Here is a 26,653-nt window from a genome sequence, read left to right as displayed (position 1 = left end):
TGGGTTTATAGACGCTACATTTACATTGACGTATTTGATCAACCTCCGTTGAGTTTCCAGGGCAGTTATTCTTTGACATACGTGTTAAGTGTACTGAAGTGTTGGTTGATAGTAATCTCAGTCAGCAATACACCTGATACACAACTAGTAATTACGGATAAGTCAACTGCAAACTGACAAGATGGAGGAAATGTTTGCTAAGCGAACGAGAGTGCAAACTGAAAGGGCCAAAGAATATTTCACTGAGGTCAAACAAAGGAACTGCACTTCTATATGTAAGCAGCTGAATAAAGAAACTGATTCTATCCTGGTTTTAATGAGAGACCCACTGACGGACTTGAAATCATTAAGGCAAGCCTATACCAAGTGGATAGTGTTATACGAGGAATTCCTCATTACCCACGATGAATACAAGCAACTGTTATCACCAGAGGACCAACTTAAACATGAAGGTTGGTTCAGACCACAAAGTGAACATTTTGAAAGTGTGGGAGCCAGTGCAAGGGCATGGATAAGACGTGAAGAGTGTGAAGCGCGAAGATTGCTTGATGCAAATGTGAGGCCAGAGGACAGCGTTTCACAAACTAGTAAAACACCGTCAAGTCATTCACAGAAATCCCATACTAGCAGTACCTCAACACGCTTGAGCTCATTGACCATGGCAAGAGCTAAAGAGGATCAAAGAAAGGCTGAACTGTTAGCTAGAGTAGCAAAGTTGAAGCAAAAACAAGCATTAGAACGGGAAAGACAGGCGATTGAACAACTTCAAATTGAAGAAGAACAAGCGATTCTACAGCTTAGAATTGAAGCAGAGAATGCAAGGAGACAAGAAGATCAAGCTAGACTGCAACGTAGAATGAAAGAAGAGCAAGCAAAGATGCAACTCAAAATAAGAGAAGAAGAGTTGGAGTTGGAAACCGAAATCGCTGTGTCAGATGCACGACGAAAGGTTCTGGTTGAGTTAGAAACTAATGAATTCGAGCAAGATCAAAGATTGCATGACATTGACATTTCTCAAAGGCAAAGTGATGTAGCACATAATGAGCAGCTATCTAGATGTCAGTCAAACCGTATGTATAAAACACCTAGTTATATTGGGGTTGTTGATAATATGTTTAGTTCTAATAAGGACACTAGTTTAGGAGAGTGTAATATTGGGCCAGTATTGAGTCTGACTGCAGTACTTCCTGCACATATTGATGGTGATGTCGGTGGGACCTGTGTGCGCGATGCGCGTGGGTTGCGTTGCGGTTTTGAGCGCGTGGGTGATGCTAGCTATGGGCCCTCTGCTGCAGGTAGTCGGTCGTCTAATGAAGATATTCTGGCGGTGGTGAAAGAATTGAAAAAGCCACAGTCTGACATCAAGAAATTTGGAGGCAACTGTATAGAATATAAAAAATTTGTTCGCCAGTTTAATGCTAGAATAGGATTGGTTACTGATGACATTGAAGAGAAAATGAACTACCTCGAGCAGTACACTTATGGGGAGGCAAACAAGATAGTAACAGGTTACAGTTATCTCGATGCAGAACAAGGATATCCAGCCGCATGTAAAGAGCTTGAGAGAAGGTATGGTGATGTACAAATGATTGCTAGCGCATATCTAGAAAAGGCAAAAAACTGGCCAGTTATCAAAGCAGACGATGCTAAAGCACTTGATGAGTTTGCCATATTTCTGCGTGAGTGCGAGTACGCAACACAAAGCATTGAAGCCATGCAGTCAATGGAATATCATGACCACATGAAAGTACTTGTTGGTAAGCTTCCATACTATCTTCACGGGAAATGGAGAAGCCGAGTATATGATGCTAGGCAGAATGGGAAGCCAGTCACTTTCAAAAAATTGGTGGACTTTGTGAAAGCCGAATCTGAACAGGCAAACGACCCATTATATGGAAGGAAGGCTTTGCACAATGAAAGCAATTCAGGTAAAGGCTCAAAGATACGGACACAATCTAAGAAAACAAGGGGAAGCTTTGCAACAGATGTCACAAATGTTAAACCAGAGACCAAAGCTGAATGCGGTGGACCAATTCAAGGTGGTTCAGTAGGAGACCAAGCTCAGAATGAGACAAGAGTCACTGGCCAGTACACTAAGATACATGTAGCATTTGAGAAACCGTGTGCTTATTGCAAAAGTGCCAGTCATATTATGGAAAAATGCGATAACTTGACAAAAGAATCTCGTGATGTCAAGTTAAATTTCTTAAGAAATAAAGGAGTTTGTTTTGGCTGTTTAAAGCCAGGACATCAAAGCAAGAATTGTCGCTCTAAGGCAGTATGCATACAGTGTAAAGGACATCACCCCACTATCTTACATGATGATAATTACAGACGGAGTTGTCAACAAACAGAAGACGTATCGCCAAATAAATATGGCAACCAGAAAGCCACTACCGCATGTGTAAATGTGAACAAAGAATTGAGTGGTCAAACAGGGGCCGGTAACAGTGAGTGTACTATGGCAATAATCCCAGTATTGGTAAAGGCTAAGAATAGTGGTATAGCCTTGGAAACATATGCTTTCCTTGACCCGGGCAGTAGTGTATCCTTTTGCACTGAAGACATAATGCGAAAATTGGGAGTAAATGGTGATAGAGCAAAGATTACTCTTGACACAATGGGTGTCCCTCATACTATGAGCACCTATATTCTCAAAGGCCTTGAAGTGAGTGATTTAGGTGGTGAAAACACAGTGAAGCTACCAAAAGTCTACACTAAACACAAAATGCCTGTTTCGCGCCACCACATGCCTACTACAGAAGATGTTACTAAATGGCCACATATGTGTGCCCTGGATCTGCCTAAGGTGAACGCGGATGTGGGATTACTTATTGGAAATGGAGTACCCGATGCATATACTCCACTAGAAATATTGACAGGACCACGTGGGAGTCCTCATGCTTCAAGAACTCTCTTGGGATGGGTGGCATGGAATGTTGTCCGTGGTGAAGGTGACAATAAGATTGACACAGTTCAAAATAGTTTGACTGTCAATAAAGCTGAAATCATTGCCATACAAGAGATAGAGGAACTAAGGCAGTTAGATAAATTGGTCAGAAGCTCTATCAACATGGACTTTCCAGAACACTCTATCAACGATAGGAGAGAACACTCTCAAGAGGACAAAGCGTTTATTGAGAAAGTAGATAGCTCTATGCGCTATGTGGATGGACACTATGAGATTGGTTTGCCATTTCGTAAGGACGATGCAAGGCTACCTAATAATAAAGACTATGCCATGCAGAGACTTAAAGGACTTGAAAGGAGAATAAGGAAAGAACCCAAGTTTCATGCTGACTACACAAAGTTTATGTCGGATATTATTCAAAAGCATTATGCTGTTCAGGTTCCGCAGGAGGTGCTTGATAGAGATGACGGTAGAGTCTGGTATATACCTCACCATGGGGTATACCACCCTAAGAAACCAGACAAGATACGAGTAGTCTTCGATTGTTCTGCGAAATGGTGCGGTGTATCCTTAAACGACTTGTTACTACAAGGACCTGATCTGACTAACAACCTACTTGGTGTTCTCTTGCGGTTCAGGCAAGAACCAGTAGCCCTTATGGCAGACGTAGAGGCTATGTTTCATCAAGTAAAGGTCCCAATACATGACAGCGACTGTCTGCGTTTTTATTGGTGGCCAAATGGCGAACTTGATAGAAAACCTGAAGTATATAAAATGATGGTTCATTTATTTGGTGCAGTATCGTCACCAAGCTGTTCGAATACAGCGCTACGCAAGACTGCTACAGCTAATAAGGATGAATTCAAGCCGGAAATCATTGATACTGTTCTAAAGAACTTTTACGTAGATGACTGCCTCAAATCCTGTGATACCGAGACGAAGGCAATATCCGTTGTACAAGACCTGATAAGTATCTGCCGCAAAGGAGGATTCAACTTAACCAAGTGGATTACCAACAGTCATACGGTCTTGAAATCAATTCCTGTAGACAGTCAAGCTAAAAATGTGAAGCATTTGAATTTGAGTTATGATGATCTCCCCACCCAGCGTGCTCTTGGTGTGTATTGGAATGTTGAATCTGATACGCTAGGATTTGGGATAGACATTCAAGAGCGTCCATCTACAAGACGAGGTATATTGTCAGTAATAAGCTCTATTTACGATCCTATAGGACTAGCTGCTCCTTTTGTATTACCTGGCAAGATCATCCTACAAAACTTGTGTCATCGTGGTATTGGGTGGGATGATGATATTGGACCTAAAGACCTGCAGAAATGGCACAGATGGGTAGCAGACCTGCCACAGCTGGAGACAATCTCGGTACCTAGGTGTTTCAAGCCTGCAAGTTTTGGTAAGATAATGTCCTGCCAGATCCACAACTTCTCGGATGCCAGCGAGCTTGGCTATGGCACTGTGTCATATCTACGCCTAGTAAATGAGATAGGAAAGATTCATTGTGCCCTCTTGGTTGGTAAGTCTAGGGTTGCACCGCTGAAGAAAGTAACTATCCCTCGCATGGAACTGTCTGCAGCCACTATTTCGGTACGCATGAATAGAATGATACAGAGAGAGCTAGACTTCAAATTCAGTGAAACATTCTTCTGGACAGACAGCATGTCCGTCATTCGCTACTGTGCAAATGAAAGTACCCGCTTTCATACCTTTGTAGCTAATCGTGTTAACACCATTAGAGAGGGCTCACAGATGTCACAATGGAGGTACGTGGACACAAAGTCCAACCCAGCAGATGACGCTTCCAGAGGTCTCAAGGTGAATGACTCCATACGTAGAGAGAGATGGCTAAATGGTCCGGACTTTCTTTGGAGACCTGAATTAGAATGGCCTAAATGTAATGCAATACCTATGACGATCATAGATGGGGATCCTGAGGTTAAAAGAGAAGCTAACTCTGCGATTCTCAAAGGACAAGGACCAGAGACAGAAATCGATGGACTCTTTGCACGCTTCTCCAGTTGGATGAAACTGAAGAAATCAGTTGCCTGGATTTTGATGGCCAAATGTAACCTGCAAAGATGGGTTGCTAAACGTAAAGAGTACAAACAAGCCTTAAGTAAAGATGAAATGGATCCAGAAGAGAGAGACAAAATGGTGAATGAACAGATGAGAAAGCTAAAGATGGCAGCAATGTTGAATGCAAAGAAAGCAGTAAATGAAGTATATCTTACAATAGATAATTTGAGAAGCGCAGAAAAATGTATTGTGGCTTATATTCAATGCCAGCATTTTTCTGAGGAGATAGTAGCATTAACGTCAGATCAACCAAGAATTAAACGTACTAGTCATTTGTACAAACTAGACCCGATGATGGAAGATGGACTCATAAGAGTTGGTGGACGCCTAGCGCGTTCAATATTATCATACAGTGCAAAGCACCCAGTTATTCTTCCTAAAGATTCCCCAGTGTCAAACCTTATTTTAGAAGATGTACACAAAGGAGTGGGACACCTTGGTAGAAATACTATGTTGAACAGACTACGACATAAGTACTGGATCATGTGTGCCAATGCAATGGTCAGAAAGATAGTGTCTAACTGTGTTACCTGTCGAAGTTACAGAGCTAAAGTGGGTGAGCAGAAGATGGCAGACTTGCCTATAGAGCGGATAACACCAGATCACCCACCTTTTACTCACACTGGTGTCGACTACTTCGGACCACTTGAAGTCAAACGGGGCCGTGGTACAGTCAAAAGATATGGAGTAATATTTACATGTATGGCCTCTCGAGCAGTTCATTTGGAAATTGCTCATTCACTGGATACAGACTCCTGCATTAATGCCTTTAGAAGATTTAAAGCTAGGAGGGGCAATGTCAAATCTGTTCGGTCAGATAACGGTACAAATCTTGTTGGTGCAAAGCGTGAACTGCAGGCAGAAATCGATAGGTGGAACCATACAAAGATTAGTAGTGCACTCCACCAGGTAGACATAGACTGGAAATTTAATCCGCCAGCTGGCTCTCATTTTGGAGGAATATGGGAAAGGCAAATCAGAACCATAAGGAAAATTTTGTTTTCCCTCTTTAAGGAGCAAACAATTCACCTGGATGACGAGGCACTCCAGACACTCCTTTGCGAGGTTGAGTCCATAATAAATGGACGTCCTATTTCAACAGTATCCGAAGATCCCAATGACTTAGAAGCCTTGACACCTAACCACTTATTGTTGCTTCAATCTTACCAAAACTTACCACCTGGAGTCTTTGATAGAAATGATATCTACGCAAGACGTAGATGGCGCCAAGTTCAGTATCTGGCGGATATGTTTTGGAAAAGATGGTTGAGGGAATACTTGCCGCTGCTTCAAGAAAGACAAAAATGGCTACAACCTAAAAGGAATCTTGCCGTAGGAGACATTGTCTTGATTGCAGATAATTCCGTCCCAAGGAATGCATGGCCAATGGGCAAAGTTATTGAGATAATGAAGGACCGGAAAGGTCTAGTGCGAATGGGAAAAGTGAAGACCAAGGCCAATGTTTTATTGCGACCCGTTGACAAACTGTGCTTACTTTTGGAAGTAGATGTAGAAGGTGTCTCTGACAATTCCAAGCCACTGCCATAAAGTATCTAAATTCGATGGCCGGCTTTGTAGTTATTGGGTTGGATGGTACGTGTATTGCCTACCGTGAGAATGATTGTGGCGTGTCTGCATGGTTCGCATACATGGGTTGCATTGTTGATGTCACTTTTCTGCTTGTGCATGGCTTACTATTTGTGGGACTTGATGCTGACCCATAGAAACACCTTAGTTTAGAAGAATTTTAGAATTTGGCATTTATAAAGTTTTGTGTAATTGTTACGACAGGATCTTCACAATTAAGGGGCCGGAATGTTATGGCCAAAGTTCTGCTTTATTATTTTTACTTAGTCATTGTCACCGAAATGTTATTTTAGGCTCTATAGCCCTATCTTATATTTCACTTAAATGTGCCTTTTGTTAACTGACGGTATAGCGCCACCTACAGTTCGAGTTACATTTATTACTTTGTTTTGGAGGTAGTAGATAACGAACTCACAGACACTATCTGCTGCCTGAGAGCTGGTAAAGTTATTGATCTTCAAATACTTTTACGTCAAATCGTGTTCAATGAACACAGAAACTACCGAAATACGACTATACTGAGGTCGATTGTGCTTGGGAAGATCTACAAATACGGTATGAAACATTTGATTGCGTTTTTGAGTGATAATTCATGTATTTGCGTGAGGGCATGAAATGTTTATTTACCGATGATGCAATAACATGTGCTTTTAAACCCTGTTCACTTAGTACTTTACTTTGATGATTTCACATTATTCTTGCTCATGATATTTTCATAGATTACGCATGTCTAGTGATTTCTAAGTGATTATTTGATATGTTAGTGATAGATTTCTTGCATATATTTTTTGCTGCATTACGTCAGTTGTTTCGCCACTAGATGGCGCTGTCAGTCTACCACTCATTGTCAATTTATAATGCCAAAATGTGTTAGTGTAGAGATGAGACATGATATTTATTGTTTCTTTTATTTATTTGCTATTTCAGTCAATCGTTCATCATATGTGTACTCGTACTTCATTGCAAAGTTTGGTTGTACTGAGCTATACTTAAAGGAAATAAATTGTCATCAATCATTACGGACATTTGTTTCATTATTGTGAGGAAGACGCATTGACGACGGAGTGACCCAGCTAATCGGCATATGTATCTATAGACATTTTCATGAGCTACCAGTAGAAGACACAGGGCTCTGGAATATGGGTTTATAGACGCTACACGTGGCATTAGCTTTCTGCTTGTCAAAGCGGGTCGTAATACATTTTATTTCGTTTTTCAAAAGTTCCCACCAGGCAAGTTTATTTTCAGAATACACAGAATATGTACGACTTTTTGTAATATGTTCAGAAATTAATTTTGTGTATTCAAGGTCTTCTAAGAGAGAGTTGTTAAAATGCCAAACACCACGACCACGTTTAACACTGGACATATCAAATTTGTATATTATGCAGTCATGATCGCTATACGGAAATTTTGAGATAGAACTATGAGTGCATAGGTGTAAACTATTTGCGGATATAAAACAGTTGTCTATACGACTTTGAAGTAATTTATTGTCGACCGAACGCCGCCAAGTATACTCTCTTGACCGCGGGTGATGGGTACGCCAAATATCGATTAGGTTGTTACTGGCAATTAAGTCTTTCAACTGTTGTCTTGAATGATCTTTATGAACCTGAGTGTAGCAGTATCACTACATCTATTTCGATAATTACTTTAAGTACTCGCCCACTAAAAAGGTCACTCGATTTTTTCTTAATAATTTTCACACCTGAGGCTTTGGAAATTAGGAGTGATACCCCTCTCATACCACGGTTGCACTGGTCGCGGCAATTATCGGTTATTACATCACCATCCCACAGTGTTTTAATGGTTGGAACAATGGAGTCCTGCCAGAAGGTTTCTTGAATTGCAAGAATGTCAACTTTATGTGAATTAGCATAATGAACTAAATTATTCAGTTTATTGATGTTTCGTAAACCATTGGCGTTTGCGGAGGCTAGCACAACCATTAAAACACTGAGGGATGTGAGGAACATTAATAATAAATAGAACTTAATCATTATTGTCAGATATTGTTTTTCGATTTTGGGGTGAACAGCTTGCGTGAATGTTCAAGATTTGGTTTAGGTGTGTTCTTTTTCCTTCTTGTTGGTGCAGTCGGATCGGTCTGGTTTTCATTGTCATTGTCTGTTGAAGACTCGTGTTGCCGTTTTTTTTACATTTGTTCCAGTAGGAAGTTCATCGTTGTCGATATCGATTGGTGTTGGTAAGGTTTCGGTAGCCGGTGGGGAAGAAATTGAATAATCAGAAGGGTTATCATTTGCAGCTTCATTGTTCGTTGTTTCATACTTGTTATCCTTAACATTAAATTGGCTCGCACAGTCTTCTTGGTAGATAGCGGTGGAATTGTCGTTTTCAAGTCGGTTTTCAGGGTTATCATCCTTTGGTTCGTAGTTGTCAGTTTTTGATTATTCACGGCGATTTGTATTTTCGTCACAATCTCTTGATATGTGTCCAAATTGTCCACACTTGTAGCATTTTTGTGCCCGACATTTCCTTTCTGTGTGGCCTTTTCTTAGACACACTGTGCAAATGTATGATGGGCATTGGCGTATGATTTGGTCTTCACTAAGACAGTTGTTGCATACTTTTCTCTGATTGTTGTGAATTAGCTGGACATAATGCCCGTTCTCCTCGAATTTCACAGCATATGGTAGTGATTTAATACCAGTTGGGAATTCGACTCTTACAAATCTTATGCCGTTTTCTATTGTAGGTGCTTCTCTGTGGAATTTATGAATCACACGGCTTCCAATCATACAACCAAACTGTGTCAATTTCTTTATAATTTCATCGTCATCAATATAAATTGGAACGTTCAGAAATGATACAGTAGTAAACTGTCTAGTTACACCATGTACCTCGATCTCATTGCCCCTAAGCGTTACACCTTGTTGAAACAGCGAGTCGATATTGACAGTAGACTTCATAGTTAGCTGCCAGGTTCCATTAATAATCATACAGCTTAGAATTGATCTCTCTGATGTTGCTTGCTGAACAGACTCAATAACCTCAATAGCAGAGTATCCCTCATCACACAATGTAATTGTATGATTCTTTGTTCCGGTTGTTCGAACTCCTATGGCGGCCATCTTGGCTTCACTACCAGCCTGAACAGATCTTCTGTTCAGGCTGGATAGTCGCGAAAACGACGGCAAATTACCAAAATAGTAGTACAGTAATAATGTTCGTTATTACACGAAGCAGGAAAGCAAAAAATCCAAAGTAAATGCTCAGCTACACGCTGGATTACACCGGATTGCAGGAGCCCAAGACTGACACGTCCATTCGTCGGAATTGGATGTCATTTAATGCTTCGGCCAGGCAAAAAAATCTGGGAAAAAGTTAGGACGTACGGTGGAATAAAAATGTAGTTGAGCCTACTGCACTTGGTATTCCTAGCCAGTCTCCCATGCAAGTACTAACCACGCCCGATGCAGCTTAACTTCAGTGATCGGACGGGAACTGGTGTATTTTGAAGTCGTTAGGCAGTAGGCTGAATATTCGTCGGAATTGGATGTCATTCAAAGCTTGGACTAGGCAAAAAATCCAGGAAAATAGTTAATATGTACGGTGGAATAAAAATGTTCATGAGTCAACTGCATGTGGTATTCCAAGCCGGCCTCCTATGCAAGTACTAACCACGCCCGATGCAGCTTAACTTCAGTGATCAGACAGGAACTGGTGTATTCTGCAATGGTTTGGTTGTAGGCTGAATGTTAGTCGGAATTGGATGTCATTTAATGCTTCGGTCAGGCAAAAAATGCTGGGAAAATATTAGGATGTATGGTGGAATAAAAATGTTGTTGAGCCTGATGCACACAGTATTCCCAGCCGGTCTCCCATGCAATTTCTAACCACGTGCAATGCAGCTTAAATTTAGTGATCGGACGAGAACTGGTGTATTCTGCAATGGTTTGGCAGTAGGCTGAATATTCGTCGGAATTGGATGTCATTCAAAGCTTGGACTAGGCAAAAAATCCAGGAAAATAGTTAATATGTACGGTGGAATAAAAATGTTCATGAGTCAACTGCACGTGGTATTCCAAGCCGGCCTCCTATGCAAGTACTAACCACGCCCGATGCAGCTTAACTTCAGTGATCAGACAGGAACTGGTGTATTCTGCAATGGTTTGGTTGTAGGCTGAATGTTAGTCGGAATTGGATGTCATTTAATGCTTCGGTCAGGCAAAAAATGCTGGGAAAATATTAGGATGTATGGTGGAATAAAAATGTTGTTGAGCCTGATGCACACAGTATTCCCAGCCGGTCTCCCATGCAATTTCTAACCACGTGCGATGCAGCTTAAATTTAGTGATCGGACGAGAACTGGTGTATTCTGCAATGGTTTGGCAGTAGACTGAATTTTCGTTGGGATTGGATGTCATTTAATGCTTCGGCTAGGCAAAAAATTCCGGAAAAAAGTTAGTATGTACGGTGTGTTAATGTTAATGAGCCTACTGCACGTGTTATTCCCAGCCGGTCTCTCATGCAAGTACTAACCGCGCCCGATACAGCTTAACTTCAGTGTTCAGACGAGAACTGGTGTATTATGCAATGGTTTTGGCAGTAGAATTGTCACACCTAATCTCTTTTTAATATACCTCTAAACTATTAATCAATTTCTTTTGCTTTCTCTTATTCGCCTTAGTCGACCCCATAAGGGGTGTCGCATGGTTTTCTAAAAATAATCTCACCTGTTCGTTTAAATTTTCATAACACTCCTACGAATTTTGATCCACTGGATAATCTACCCATTTATTAAGATATTCTTTTCTACCATTTCTTATTCGCCCCCTAATAATTTTTTCGATACCAAAAGATCCGCTATTCTTACTGTTCATCTCTGTGTCTCTGGACCCTTCAGAATTATTTTCTCCTTCAGGTATATCATCTAAATTAGGAACAATTTCTTCAATAATTCCCGTTTGAGTGGGAGGGGGTTTAGTTTGAATTTCTGTATCCCTCCCATCAGTATTCACAATTTCAAGTTCAGAGGTTTCCCCAATTATATCCTCGTCATTTTGTTCTTCACGTAAGACCCCGTGTTTTAATCTATTCACATGCACTATATTTTTTATTATTTTCCCATCACATACGCGTTGCAATCGGAAATTCACGGGAGATACTTTTTCAAATGTGCGATATGGCCCGTGCCACCGATGTTTCAATTTTGTACTCAACCCCAAAGTTGTTTTAGGTGTATACAAATAAACAATGTCGCCGGTCAAAATAATATTTCATTCTTCCTTGATTAGCTTCAATCCATTTCAAAGCAGTTTCTTTGCGACTTTTAATTTCTCTTTTAGTAGTTCTGCATAATCTCGGGGTATTTTATTCCCTTGTTCCGGTTCTAACAATACTGTATCTATTGGCAACGTCGCCCATCTCCCATACGTCAAATAAAATGGCGTTTCCTGAATTGTTTCCTGCCTGGTTACTCTATACGCAAATAACAGGGCCAGTATAAATACATCCCAATCCTCTTGTCTAGAGTCGCAAAACATACTTAATATTTGAATTAATGTTTGATTAAAACGTTCCGTATTCGCGTTGTATTGTGGGTTATATGGTGTTGTGTTGGCTTTTCTGATTCTAAACATTTGACAGGTCGCCCTGATTACTTCTGATAAGAAATTTTGACCCCTGTCTGATAACAGACATCGTGGTGCTCCGTACCTGCATATAATTTCATCAAATAGAATTCTAGCTGTTGTACGCGCTGACATGTTTTCCGTCGCAAAAGCCTCAGCCCATTTCGTGAAGTGATCAGTAAACACGATGATGTATCGATTTCCCGCCCGAGTTTTATGTATGGGTCCAATAAAATCAACTCCGTCCCTATACCAGGGGGCCTCTAATTTTAATGGCATTAGGGGGGCCTTGGAGCGTAGTTTAGGAGATTTCCTAGTGGAGCAGTCTACACACGTAGACACCCAACTGTGGATTTCAGAAGCCATTTTTGACCAATAATAACGCTGTCTGATTGAAGCATAGGTTTTTGCAAACCCAAAATGACCCACTGTCACTTCATTGTGAAATTGTTCTGAAACGCGATTTCTTAATTTATGTGGAATGACTAACTGTTTTTACACAATCCTGTTCTTTACTAAATCTACTCTTGGGGAACCTGAGGAACCAGAGGTGATATAATTTTCCCTAGTATATGCCAATATTCGCGCTTTGCGCGGTTCAGGTGGTAGGGTCCCATTTGTTAAATATTCTATTATTTGGCTTATTTCTGGGTCGGCCCGTTGCATTTCACCAACATTGCACCAGCCTGTGTCTTCAGGCATTCCACCGACCATATTCCCTTCGAAATGTACGTCTACCGGTTTTTCATTATTAATTTCTGGTTGGGCTTTATCAGTTATTAAGGATATTATTCTGATTAAATCATCATCCTCCTCTAATTCTGTAGGCATTTGGGGCCCTTAGGTACGTCTAGACAATGCATCGGCGTTTTGGTGAATCTTACCGGGCCTATGTAACGCGATGACCCACCTTCCGATTCGGCCCTTGGGCCTTACTTACCCGAATATATACTTTAAACTCGTATGGTCCGTTATTACCTTGAATTTTGCGTGCCTTAAATACGGGTCAAAATATTTAATTCCTACCACTACGGCCAACGCCTCTAATTGTGTTATAGAATAATTGCGCTCTGCTGGGGTTAACGCCCGCCCGCCATATGCAATAACTCTTCCGTCTTGCAATTTCGATAAAATAAACCCGATGGCTTGCCCAGAGGCGTCACAACTTAATATAAATGGTTTCTCGCAATTGGGGTAGGCTAATATAGGTGGATTTGTTAGCGCCTCTTTCAGCTGTTTTAATGCCCGTTGACATTCTTCTGTCTATTCAAACGTTACATTTTTACTAGTCATTGCGTTCAAAGGCCTCGCTATTTTCGCATATTGGAACACTAACTTTTTATAATAATTACAAATACCTAAGAATCCTCTTAAACTTTTTACGTCATGTTGAATGGGAAAATCACTTATAGCTGCACATTTATCTGGGTCCGCCCTAATGCCGTCCATACTTATTAAATGACCCAAATACTTTACTTCCTACAGGCAAATTTACACTTTGCTTCAGTTTTAGATTATCCGCTCGCAACCTTCGAAATATTTGATTTAGGTCTTCTAAATGTTTCTCAAAAGTACCGGAAAACACGATTATATCATCTAAATAAACCAAACAACTCTTCCAATTTAATCGCCTAAGCACAATATTCATGAGCCGTTGGAATGAATGTCCACTCCCAGCAACTCCCATTGGACATCGGTTAAATTGATAATTCCCAGCATGGGTCATAAATGCAGTAAGTTCACGACTGTCTGGGTGTAAGTCTTATTGGAAATATCCACTTTTTAAATCAAGCGTCGAAAAATATTTGGATTTGGCTATCCCTAAGGAGTCAAAACAATCTACAATTAAGGGTAACGGATATGGCTCTAATTTCGTAATTGCGTTCAATTTCCTATAGTCGACACAGAATCTGTAAGCACCCCCATGTTTCGTAACCAATATGACTGGAAAACTCCACTCTGACACAGAAGGGGAAATTATATCTTCACATAACATATCATTAATCTGTTTCTCAATTTCCGACCTTTTTTGAGGAGTAACTCTGTATGGTCGACAACTAATTGGGTCAGGGTCGCCAATCAATCTAATTTTACGTTGTATTACCTTTATGTGGCCCATATGACCGGCAATCTCTGCAAATACATCTCCATTCATATTTAAAAATTTCTTGAATGTTTCTTTTTGTCCAGAGTCTAAATCAGCTCCCGTCATGTCAACATTAAAGGGTTTACATTTTCACAAGGGTAATTATTATACGTAAACTCATTCAAATTTAAGGGTTCCTTCTCTGAGCCAACGTCAATTATGCCAGTATCTTGGGTCAAGCATTGTATCATTCCAACCCTAATACCTCGGGGAATTTGAATTTCTGTGTCCGATAGATTCATTATTCTAATTGTTCATTATTGCTTTTGCGGTCAATAACCCGTACTTAGATAAATTATTCACGCATCTATTCTCCGCAATTACGCCATTGGAATAGTGCTAGAGTTATTTATTAATTATAATTTGTTGTGTTTTGGGGGGAATCGTGATACTATGTGTCTATATTGGGGATTTTGGATTTTGATTTTTGAAAGTGAAACTTTCGTGCTGAGAAATCAATAACTGCTTTATGTTCCGCAAGAAAATCTGTTCCAATTATCACATTACTTTTCGTATAGTCAACAATGTGGAAAGGAATTGTTACTTTTTGATCAGCAATTTCTGTCTTGACATAGATCCGACCTCTGAGCAGAACTATCTAGTCGCTCACAGAACGCGCTTAACTTCGAAACGGGGGATATATTTTACGATTTCTCAAGCTTGGAAAATTTCGCATGAAACTTTTTAAAATAACCTAAATTTCTGCTCCTGTGTCTACCAATGCCCAAACGTATATGTAATCTATTTTTACCTTAATCAAACTACTACTATTTATATCGGTTGGTATTGAACACAAAAGAGGGCTTTCTACCACTTTTTCCCCATGGATAGTTGGTCTATTTTCCGCCCTTCCTAAAATAGACTTTTGGGGTTTAAATTGTTACCCTGTTGTTGGTTGTTACAATTTCTAGCAATATGGCCTTTCACCCCACAACTATAACAAGTTATATCTCTCAAATCCCTTGTTTGTACCCTTCCCCAACATTTTTTTTGCAATATGACCTCTTTTGCCACAACCGGGATTCGATTGTTCTCCACGTTGGACTCACAAAAAACACACAGAAGCTCAATTCGTGTCGCCTTCGATTCTCTGACTGACTCGTGCTTCCAGCGAGACAGCTTCAAATCACTGTATTGACTTTTCAACCATTAGCCAATTACAATAGAGTATAAGAGACTTTGAGGCGTTGCCTCCAAACGAACAGCCAATCACACGAAAGTTTTACACATCATAACACAATTGATTAATCGTCACTATATTAGGAAAATCACTATCATAGTGTTAACGTCAGTTTATATTTATGGGCGCTAATGGTTTAGCAATAACATTACACAGTTGACATCAATATACATCATTAGTTCTGGACTAAGACCAAGATACTGCATAAGCTTGAAATCGCAAGCTCATGAGAACGTGTCGACGGATCTCAACCAGTCCTGCCATCTGGCCTCATCATTTAACCTTTATCAGTAGATGTCATGGCAACCACCATTAACCCGAAATATAAATCATGATACTTGCATGGATGACCGGCTGGGAATACCATGTGCAGTAGGCTCATCATCATTTTTATTCCACCGTACATACTAACTTTTTCCCGGGATTTTTTGCCGAGCCGAAGCATTAAATGACATCCAATTCCAACGAATATTAAGCCTACTGCCAAACCATTGCAGAATACACCAGTTCTCATCCGAACACAGAATTTAAGCTGCATCGGGCGTGGTTAGTACTTGCATGGGGGAACCGCTGGGCATATCACGTGCATTAGGCTCATCAACATTGTTATATCACCATACATACTAACTTTTTCGCTGGATTTTTTATCTAGCCGAAGCATTAAATGACATCCAATTCCGAAGAATATTCAGCCTACTGCCAAACCATTGCAGAATACACCAGTTCTCATCCGAACACAGAATTTAAGCTGCATCGGGCGTGGTTAGTACTTGCATGGGAGACAGGCTGGGAATACCACTTGCAGTAGGCTCATCAACAATTTTATATCACCGTACATACTAAAAATTCCCGGCATTTTTTGCCTAGCTTAAGCATTAAATGACATCCAATTCCTACGAATATTCAGCCTACTGCCGAACAATTGCAGAATACACAAGTTCTCATCCGAACACAGAAGTTAAGCTGCATCGGGCGTGGTTAGTACTTGCATGGGAGACCGGCTGGGAATACCACGTGCAGTAGGCTCATCAACATTTTTATTACACCGTATATACTAAATTTTTTCCGAGGTTTTTGTCTAGCTGAAGCATTAAATGACATCCATTCCCGACTAACATTCAGCCATCTGCCAAACGATTGCAGAATACACCAGTTCTCGTCTGATCACCGAAGTTAAGCTGCATCGGGCGTGGTCAGTACTTGCATGGGAGAACGGCTGGGAATACCATGTGCAGTAGGCTCATCAACATTTTTATATCACCGTACATGCTAACTTTTTCCCGGGATTTTTTTCCTAGCCGAAGCATTAAATGACATCAAATTCCGACGAATATTAAGCCTACTGCCAAACCATTGCAGAATGCACCAGTTCTCGTCCGATCACTGAAGTTAAGCTGCATCGGGCGTGGTTAGTACTTATGTAACCGGCCTTTAACACAGGGCCCAGGTACGCTATACCAAATGATGGTCACCACACTTATTATCATTCACAACAACTTATTTAATAATTACTAACACAAAATTATAAACTCTAAAGTCAGTCACGTCCATGCCGAGTATACGTCACCTAAGGAGAATGTACCGACTAATTGTAACAAAACGAGGTCCACTCAACCCAATCCAATCAACCCAATTTTTCACTGAATACTTCAGGTACACTCTCACCTGTGTAACGTATGCACGATAATGGAACAACCAATAATGGCAATAGACTATTATACAACAATATGCAACACAGTGGCACCTGACTTGTGGTAATATGCACACAGGTACACCCCGGTAGGAATAGATTAAGTGCTGATCACACTAGTTAGGCAGGACATGTTCGCAGATGCATTTAAACAATAATATAAAATACAATTAACAAATCACTACAGTTCACTATAATCTCTTCATATATTGGCAATAATTGCGACAGCAAGGTAGTTATCCAGCACGGTTATTTGTAGCTAACTATGGGATCCTGATTATACGTGTTCCAAGTTTACCGATTTCTCCTACGTGGCACGTCCCCTTACAGCGCAAAAATATAGCCTGACAACTCTGCAACTGAATTTAAATTACAGTCTTATTTCAAGCTTTAAGGACCGACTGCTGGCAAGACAATTCCGTGGCTCACAAAAAGCGACAGGCAACCACTCCACATGGTGACCGACCAACAAGTCCAAAGGGATTCAGAGAGCGCAATGCACCATGGGGCGAAGCAACCCAACATTTGCATATAAACACCTGTACTCGATTAGGAATCGGGTTACACTTGCATGGAAGACCGGCTGGGAATACCATGTGCAGTAGGTTCATCAACATTTTTATCGACCGTACATACTAACGTTTTTTGCCTAGCCGAAGCATTAAATAACATCCAATTCGAACTAACATTCAGTCTACTGCCAAACCATTGCAGAATACACCAGTTCTCGTCCGATTGCTGAAGTTAAGCTGCATCGGGCGTGGTTAGCACTTGCATGGAAGACCTGCTAGGAATACCACGTGCAGTAGGCTCATCTACATTTTTATTCCCCCATACATACTAACTTTTTCCCGAGATTTTCTGCCTAGCCGAAGCATTAAATGACATCCAATTCTGACGAATATTCAGCCTACTGCCAAACCACTGCAGGATGTACCTGTTTTCGTCCAATCACTGAAGTTAAGCTGCATCGGGCGTGGTCAGTACTTGCATGGGAGACTGGCTGGAAATATCACGTGCAGGAGGCTCATCTACATTCTTATTCCATCATACATAGTAACTTTTTTCAAGGATTTTTGGCCTAGCCGAAGCATTAAATGACATCCAATTCCGACACATATTCAGCCTTCTGCCAAACTATTGCAGAATACACCAGTTCTCGTCCGATCACTGAAGTTAAGCTGCATCGGTCGTGGTTAGTACTTGCATGGGAGACCGGCTGGGAATACCATGCGCAGTAGGCTGATCTACATTTTTATTCCACCGTACATACTAACATTTTCCCGGGATTTTTTGCCTAGCCAAAGCATTAAATGACATCCAATTCTGACGAACATTCAGACTACTGCCAAACCATTGCATAATACACCAGTTCCCGTCTGATTACTGAAGGTAAGCTGCATCGGGCGTGGTTAGTTCTTGCATGGGAGACCGGCTGTGCATACCACGTGCAGCAGGCTCATCCAAATTTTTGTTCTATCGTACATACTAACTTTTTCCCAGCATTTTTTGCCTGACCGAAACATTAAATGACATCCAATTCCGACAAACATTCAGCCTACTACCAAACCATTGAAGAATACACCAGTCAATCACTGTCAATCAAGTTGAGCTACATCAGGCATGGTTAGTACTTGCATAGAAGACCGGCTGGGAATACCACGTCCAGTAGGCTCATCAACATTTTTATATCACCGTACATACTAAGTTTTTCCGGGAATTTTTGCCTAGCCGATGCATTAAATGACACCCAATTCCAACGAATATTAAGCCTAATGCCAAACCATTGCAGAATGCACCAGTTCTTGTCCGAGTAGGACGTGTTCAACTGGTGCTCCAGCATATGCTGATCTCCGTGCTACGTGAATGCCATCCTGTGTTAATCGCAGTGATTTGTAGTGCTGTTCTACCACCATAAGACGTTTTTCACTTTTATTTCGTGGTACTGAAGAAAGGCCTTCTGTGACCAGTGTTTTCTTCCAGCGCTGCACGAGAGGTAAGGCCATTATGGCCGCCCCTCGTGCTCAAGGCACTCGGCGACCACCTGCCACAAAAGACAACACGGTAACCATTGTTGATTGTAATTTTAAGGCTTTAGATGTCATTGAGGCTGTACATGGAGCATGTGAAACTGAATCTGTGTTATGTATAAATATTAATGGTGTTTGGCAAATAAGTCTTGTTTCTACCGAGTCTGTTGAGCTATTACTCGAACAAGACATTGCCATTAATGGTGTGGAGTGTGAAGTGCATGACGTGAGCCTTAACTTCCTGACAGTATCGTTTTTCAACGTTCCTGCTTATATTCAGGATGAAGTAATTACATGCCGTTTGGAACAATTTGGATGCACAATTAGAAGCCCAGTGTTGCACAAATACTACCGAGAGGCCCCCTCTGTTGAAAATGGTACTCACTTTGTTCGGGTTGAATTCCCTGCAAGTGTGAAGTCATTGCCAAATGCTATCAAGTTTGAAGACAATGGGCCATACACTCGTTAATTACATAACAATAAGCATAGTGTGTGTTACAATTGTTTAAGTGAAAGCCACGTTATTCACGACTGTCCTAGTTATATGTGGAAAATCTGCAAACAACTAGGTCATACAGAGAGAATCTGTGAAAATCGCAAGTGCTTTAAATGTGGAGAAAATGGTCACATCGCACGTCATTGTTATAATTCTGTTAGAGACTTCACGGAAAAGAAAGCAGTCGTTGGGGAATTCGAATCCAACGAGGAGAATAATGGAACACCAATGAAGACAAGTTTAAAGAGAACGAATGACACCGGCGATGAGAATGCTAGAAAACCTGATAACGAATATGACAGCGACGGAATGGACGAAACGGAAGATCTCGGGTTTGAAAATGCGGAAGAGGCTGCTGATTGCAGCCGTCCGGACTTGGCATCTCACAATCTCCACCTTTCAGACAATGAAACAACTGTCAAAGACGACCAAAGAAAGAGAGTAACCAAAAAACAGTCTAACAAATCAAAGTTGTCTACAACCGTCAAACGGCAGCACGATTCATCTACTGAAAACGAGGCAGGTACTCCACAGAGTCATCGAAGGAAAAAATAGCACCAAAACTGAACATTGAACAATCACATACCAAGTTTAAACCGAAAGATGCCATCACAGACCAGGTCATATCAGGAGAGGTAATTAACGACACCTGAACAATGATTTTGTTAAAATTACCACTTTTCATATACGCCATTATGGTCACACTGGTATCTATCAATATTAACGGTCTAAGAAATCAGACAAAACTATCAGATACAATACAGTATTGTAAACTTCATAAATTTAGTGTTGTCGCACTACAAGAAACCAGTGTGACCGTGGTATGCGTGGTGTTGCCTTATTTGTATCGGAAACATCCGGTATAACTGTGACAGATTGTAGCGAGAGTCTCACTTTTCTAGAAAGGCTACTCCAAGTCACACTGGATATTGATCATAATTATATTAATTTGATTAATGTGTATGCCCCCAACAATATGACAGAAAGACGACACTTTTTTGAACACATTGGCCATTATTTGTGTAACGATCGCCCAAACATTATAATTGGAGATTTAAATCAAGACCTCTATAAATCTGGTACATTGTATAATAAAGATCGTTCTAGAGACTATTTAAAAACATTTTTATAACAAAAATCCTTGATTGTTATTTGGAGAGCTCAGCATGCATCTCAGTGTGAATTCACATGGCGGAGGGTTATTGACCAGCAATTATGCCAAAGCCGAATCGATTACTGTCTGGTATCAGCTGAGAAATTACACTGCTGTACTTCCAGCAAAATAATTGCATTTCCTTTTAGCGATCACGATGCAATTAAATTGACTTTTGATTTTTCTAAAACTCGGCGCGGACCGGGTCTCTGGCACTTTAACAACTGTCTATTAAAATACCAAATATACGTACACGAAATTAAAACTCTCATTATCAATTCCCGAAAAGATGGTATCTACCTGCAAAATAAAATAGAATGGTGGGGACATCTTAAATGGGAAATTAAACGCATTTCCTGTAATATTGCTGGGAAAAAGCCAAAGCCAGTCGAAAACTAAAAACATCATTAGAGAAAAAAATTAAATATGAATACGCTAAAGCGTCAAAATATCCTGACTACTGTTTGACACGCGCAACACGTCTACAGGATGAACTAAACAACATCATTGTAAACGAAACAAAAGGTGCCGCTATCCGCAGCAAAGCACAAATTATAGAAGAGGGTGAAAAAAATACTAAATATTTTTTGACACTTGAAAAATGTAAACAAGAGAAAAAAACACTGAAATGCATTGTGGACGATCATGGACAGATTTTGTCCACATCCGATACAATTATCCCATATGTTGCAGACTTCTACAAAGAAAATTTCGAAAAAGATCTCACAGTAAGCGATCCGTCCTTTCTGCTTAATTCAATTGAAAATAAACTCTCAAATGAGGACAAAACTACTTTAGACAGAGAAATAACTAATGAAGAATTAAGTCTGGTACTCTCTAAAATTGTAAACGATAAATCGCCAGGTATTGACGGTCTGACCGTAGAGTGGTATAAATGTTTCTGGTTGAACATTTGTGATGACTTCACGGATATAACAAATCTCATTTATGAAAACAACATATTGCCCCATAGTTTACGCACAAGCGTCATTACAGTAATTCCAAAGAAAGATTGTGATAAACGTTTTATTGCTAACTGGCGTCCGATTTCGCTTTTAAACGTAGATTACAAACTTATTTCAAAGTTGTTAGCGTTTCGTCTACGTAATGTTCTTAGTTCAATTATTTCTGACGACAAAAGTTGTTGTGTATCAGGCCACGATATTGCAGATAATATACTGTGTATCCGTGACGTCATCACCTATGTCAATGAAAAGAATAAACAAGGAATTGTTTTAAAAAATAGATCAAATGAAAGCGTTTGATCGGGTTGATCAACAATTATTTGATCAATACTTTAAAGGCATTTAATTTTGCCGAAAATTTTGTCAAATGGGTATCAATTCTATACCACGATGTAAACAGTATAGTAAAATGTAATGGCTTTTTATCTGAACTCTTTTCAGTATCTCGGAGTGTGCGACAAGGCTGCCCTCTGTCGGCGATGCTCTATCTTTTATCGATTGAGCCTCTTAATATTTTAATTAATTCTAATCTCCTTATAAAAGGTATTCCAATACCAAACACAAACACGTCATCTCTTATGTATCAGCATGCTGATGATACGACGCTCGCATTGGCTGATGACTCAATTTTAGAATGTCTAACAGCTTTTGAGAGTTACGGTAAAATTTCAGGTGCAAAAATCAACACCAACAAAATTGAAATACTGTGGATTATTAGCAGAGGGCGCACTGATATTCCGATACCTGCAATTTACAGTCAAGACAAAATTAGCATACTCGGTGTCAACATCGGTAATAGTAATGACATTATTTTAGAGTCAAACTGGAAGAGAAAAATTGACAAAGCAGAAAATGAGTTAAATCAGTGGAAAGTATGACGTTATTACCAGCACAGTGAGAAATGGCGGTCTCAATCTGATTGATCTTAAAATAAAAAGGGACGCCTTTCGATTAAAATGGATCAAAACATTAATAGATCCCGATTACGCACACAAATTTAAATACATCATGACATATTTTATTAACAAATACCAAAATCTTAATATCAGCTTAGACACTTTCAATGTGAAATTGAAATTAGGAAATTAACGAACCTTTCTCTTTTCTATCAGGAACTCTTCATAGCCTGGAACAAAATATCTAGTTTCATTGAAACATGTCCACGTTCTCTGATTGACATACATCACCAACCACTTTTCTGCAATAAATTCATCATTAAAAATGAAAATACGCTATTTTACCGCAATTATATTGACGCTGGTATAACACGCATTAAGGATATTGTATACGAAGTCGTGCCAGGGTTTCTAACTGAGGGCGCAGTCACTGAATTATTAGAAGCCCATAGACCCGGTTCAGTAAGCAGGCAATTAAAGACATTGATAAGCAGTATTCCATTTGGTTGGGTGAAATCAATAATGAATGGCATCCCTCATAGGAGCGACACAACCTCCTGTATTAGAGTATTATTGGATAAGACTGAGTGTCTCTTCACCAGTCTATGTACGAAACAACTAACAGAGATTGTTCAAACCATTAAACAAGTACAGCCACCCAGCATTACACACTGGAATCGTATTTTTCCTGATTTTAATTATTCTGACATGTGGGAAGGAATATACAGTGGTTTTAAAGATAATTTTCTGGGTGGCATTGACTATAAAATATCCCATAATGCAATTTGCACAAACGATAGACTGTTGAAGATGAAGTTTACTGAAAGTGCTTTATGCGACTTCTGTAATTTTAATGTAGAAAATGTATACCATATGATAGCCTTGTGTTATTCTGTTAAACCACTTTGGGAGTTTGTGATCGACTTAATTTACATATTAGAGAATGGTTCAAATATACGAACAAAAGCGAAACGTTCGTATATCATTTTTGGTTATTTCGAACCTACAAGTAAGCAGAAAAAAGAGTTAATTAACTATCTCTTATCTCTTGCACGTTATGTAATAGTATATCGTCGACGCCAATTCAAACAATCAAAACATCACATGAACCTTTTGGAAACATATAAATACAAACTAAAATTTAAAATGAATACATATTTCAAAATTTGTAAATACAGATTTAACATCACCGCATTCAAAAAAAGATTTATGAATCTTGTAAGGGTTGACGGAGATACTTTTCAAACAAACTTCTGAGAAATTAAGCACGATTTCCAAATCTGTATCACTATATCAACATATATTTATAGTCTGAATTCAACATTGTGATATAAACATAGTTGAGCATTTACTTAAAAATATTTACATGAAAAAATTACATTAACAAGGCGAGCTAGTGGGCTTGCCTTTTAATAAAAGAAAAAAAACAGTTCTCGTCCGATCACTGAATTGAAGCTGCATCGGGCGTGTTTAGTACTTGCATGGGAGACCGACTGGGAATACCACGTGCAGTAGGCTCAACAACATTTTTATTCCACCGCACATACTAACTTTTTTCCCGGCAATTTTTGCCTAGCTGAAACATTAAACGACATCCAATTCCGACAAATATTCAGCCTACTACCAAACCATTGCAGAGTACACCAGTCCTCGTCCAATCACTGAAGTTAAGCTGCATCGGGCGTGGTCAGTACTTGCATGGGAGACCGGCTGGGAATACCACGTGCAGTAGGCTCATCAACATTTTTATTCCACCTTACATACTAACTTTTTCCCGGGATTTTCCGCCTAGCCGAAGCATTAAATTACATCAAAATCCGACGAATATTCAGTCTACTGCAAAATCATTGCAGAATACATCAGTTTTTGTCCGATCACTGCCCGGGAGTGGTTAGTACTTGCATGGGTCAGATGGGTGACCGGCTGGGAATACCATGTGCAGTAGGCTCATCAACATTTTTACTCCACCGTACATACGAATTTTTTCCCGGGATTTTTTGTCTAGCCGAAGCATTAAATGACATCCAATTCCGACGAATATTCAGCCTACTGCCAAACCATTGCATAATACACCAGTTCTCGCCTGATCATTGAAGTTAAGCTGCATCGGGCGTGCTTAGTATTTGCATGGGAGACCTGCTGGAAATACCATTTGCAGTAGGCTTATCAACATTTTTAGTCCACCGTACATACTAATTTTTTCCGGGATTGTTTGCCTAGCCAAAACATTAAACGACATTTTATTCCGACGAATATTCAGCCTAGACTGCCAAACCATTGCAGAATACACCAGTTCTTGTCTAATCACTGCAGTTAAGCCGCATCGGGCGTGGTTAGTACTTGCATGGGAGACCGACGAGGAATACAATGTGCAGTAGGCTCATCAACAATTTTATTCCACCGTACATGCTAACTTTTTTCCTGGATTTTTTTGTCTAGTCGAAGCTTCGAATGACATCCAATTCGGACGAATATTCAGCCTACTGCCAAACCACTGCAAAATACACCAATTCCCGTCCGATCACTTAAGTTAAGCTGCATCGGGCGTGGTTAGTACTTGCATGGGAGACCGGCTGGGAATACCATGTGCATTCGGCTCAACAAATGTTTTCTTCCACCATACGTACTAACTTTTTCCCAGCATTTTTTGCCTGGCCGAAGCATTAACTGACATCCAATTCCGACGAATATTCAGCCTACTGCCTAACCACTGCAGAATACACGAGTTCCCGTCTGATCACTTAAGTTAAGCTGCAACGAGCGTGGTTAGTACTTGCATAGAAGACCGGCTGGGAATACCACGTGCAGTAGGCTCATCAACATTTTTATTCCACCTTACATACTAACTTTTTCCCGGGATTTTCCGCCTAGCCGAAGCATTAAATTACATCAAAATCCGACGAATATTCAGTCTACTGCAAAATCATTGCAGAATACATCAGTTCTTGTCCGATCACTGCCCGGGAGTGGTTAGTACTTGCATGGGTCAGATGGGTGACCGACTGGGAATACCATGTGCAGTAGGCTCATCAACATATTTACTCCACCGTACATACGAATTTTTTCCCGGGATTTTTTGTCTAGTCGAAGCATTAAATGACATCCAATTCCGACGAATATTCAGCCTACTGCCAAACCATTGCATAATACACCAGTTCTCGCCTGATCATTGAAGTTAAGCTGCATCGGGCGTGCTTAGTACTTGCATGGGAGACCGGCTGGAAATACCATTTGCAGTAGGCTTATCAACATTTTTAGTCCACCGTACATACTAATTTTTTCCGGGATTGTTTGCCTAGCCAAAGCATTAAATGACATTTTATTCCGACGAATATTCAGCCTACTGCCAAACCATTGCAGAATACACCAGTTCTTGTCTGATCACTGCAGTTAAGCCGCATCGGGCGTGGTTAGTACTTGCATGGGAGACCGGCTGGGAATACCACGTGCAGTAGGCTCATCAACATTTTTATTCCACCTTACATACTAACTTTTTCCCGGGATTTTCCGCCTAGCCGAAGCATTAAATTACATCAAAATCCGACGAATATTCAGTCTACTGCAAAATCATTGCAGAATACATCAGTTTTTGTACGTACTAAGTTTTTCACCGTACGTACTAAGTTTTTCCCAGCATTTTTTGCCTGGCCGAAGCATTAACTGACATCCAATTCCGACGAATATTCAGCCTACTGCCTAACCACTGCAGAATATACGAGTTCCCGTCTGATCACTTAAGTTAAGCTGCAACGAGCGTGGTTAGTACTTGCATAGATGACCGGCTGGGAATACCATCTGCAGTAGGCTCATCAACATTTTTATTCCACCATACATACTAACTTTTCCCGGGATTGTTTTTTGAGGAGATGGAAGATATATTGCCAGAAGGGCTGTATAGTGTTGCATTTCAC

General features: G+C 40.2%; 1 protein-coding gene, 1 long non-coding RNA gene and 8 pseudogenes across 2 annotated transcripts; all 10 read left to right on the top strand.

Moving 5' to 3' along the window:
• The first annotated feature begins 181 nt into the window (after nt 1-181).
• Nucleotides 182-6,550, top strand: LOC144344544 (uncharacterized). The gene has a single exon (XM_078006438.2). The coding sequence runs from the start codon at nt 182-184 to the stop codon at nt 6,548-6,550; it is 6,369 nt and encodes a 2,122-aa protein (XP_077862564.2).
• Nucleotides 6,551-7,011: 461 nt separating this feature from the next.
• Nucleotides 7,012-7,612, top strand: LOC144344545 (uncharacterized). Its single transcript, XR_014931461.1, has 2 exons — nt 7,012-7,144; nt 7,517-7,612. It is a non-coding gene; the product is annotated as an uncharacterized LOC144344545 (long non-coding RNA).
• An 8,591-nt stretch (nt 7,613-16,203) lies between these two features.
• LOC144346019 (5S ribosomal RNA) lies at nt 16,204-16,323 on the top strand (annotated as a pseudogene).
• Nucleotides 16,324-16,418: 95 nt separating this feature from the next.
• LOC144346039 (5S ribosomal RNA) lies at nt 16,419-16,538 on the top strand (annotated as a pseudogene).
• A 1,356-nt stretch (nt 16,539-17,894) lies between these two features.
• LOC144346018 (5S ribosomal RNA) lies at nt 17,895-18,014 on the top strand (annotated as a pseudogene).
• Nucleotides 18,015-18,326: 312 nt separating this feature from the next.
• LOC144346035 (5S ribosomal RNA) lies at nt 18,327-18,446 on the top strand (annotated as a pseudogene).
• A 5,911-nt stretch (nt 18,447-24,357) lies between these two features.
• LOC144346015 (5S ribosomal RNA) lies at nt 24,358-24,477 on the top strand (annotated as a pseudogene).
• Nucleotides 24,478-24,786: 309 nt separating this feature from the next.
• On the top strand, nt 24,787-24,906 carry LOC144346027 (5S ribosomal RNA; annotated as a pseudogene).
• A 530-nt stretch (nt 24,907-25,436) lies between these two features.
• On the top strand, nt 25,437-25,556 carry LOC144346021 (5S ribosomal RNA; annotated as a pseudogene).
• Nucleotides 25,557-26,080: 524 nt separating this feature from the next.
• Nucleotides 26,081-26,200, top strand: LOC144346024 (5S ribosomal RNA; annotated as a pseudogene).
• Nucleotides 26,201-26,653: the final 453 nt, after the last annotated feature.

This window comes from Saccoglossus kowalevskii, chromosome 2 (assembly GCF_978046115.1).
Source record: "Saccoglossus kowalevskii chromosome 2, keSacKowa6.1, whole genome shotgun sequence".
Taxonomy (NCBI): Eukaryota; Metazoa; Hemichordata; class Enteropneusta; family Harrimaniidae; genus Saccoglossus; species Saccoglossus kowalevskii.
This window is presented reverse-complemented; position numbering and strand designations above follow the sequence as displayed.

Bases quoted from the DNA above. Each gene is read 5' to 3' on its own strand.
- LOC144344544 (XM_078006438.2), top strand. From the start codon at position 182: ATGGAGGAAATGTTTGCTAAGCGAACGAGAGTGCAAACTGAAAGGGCC.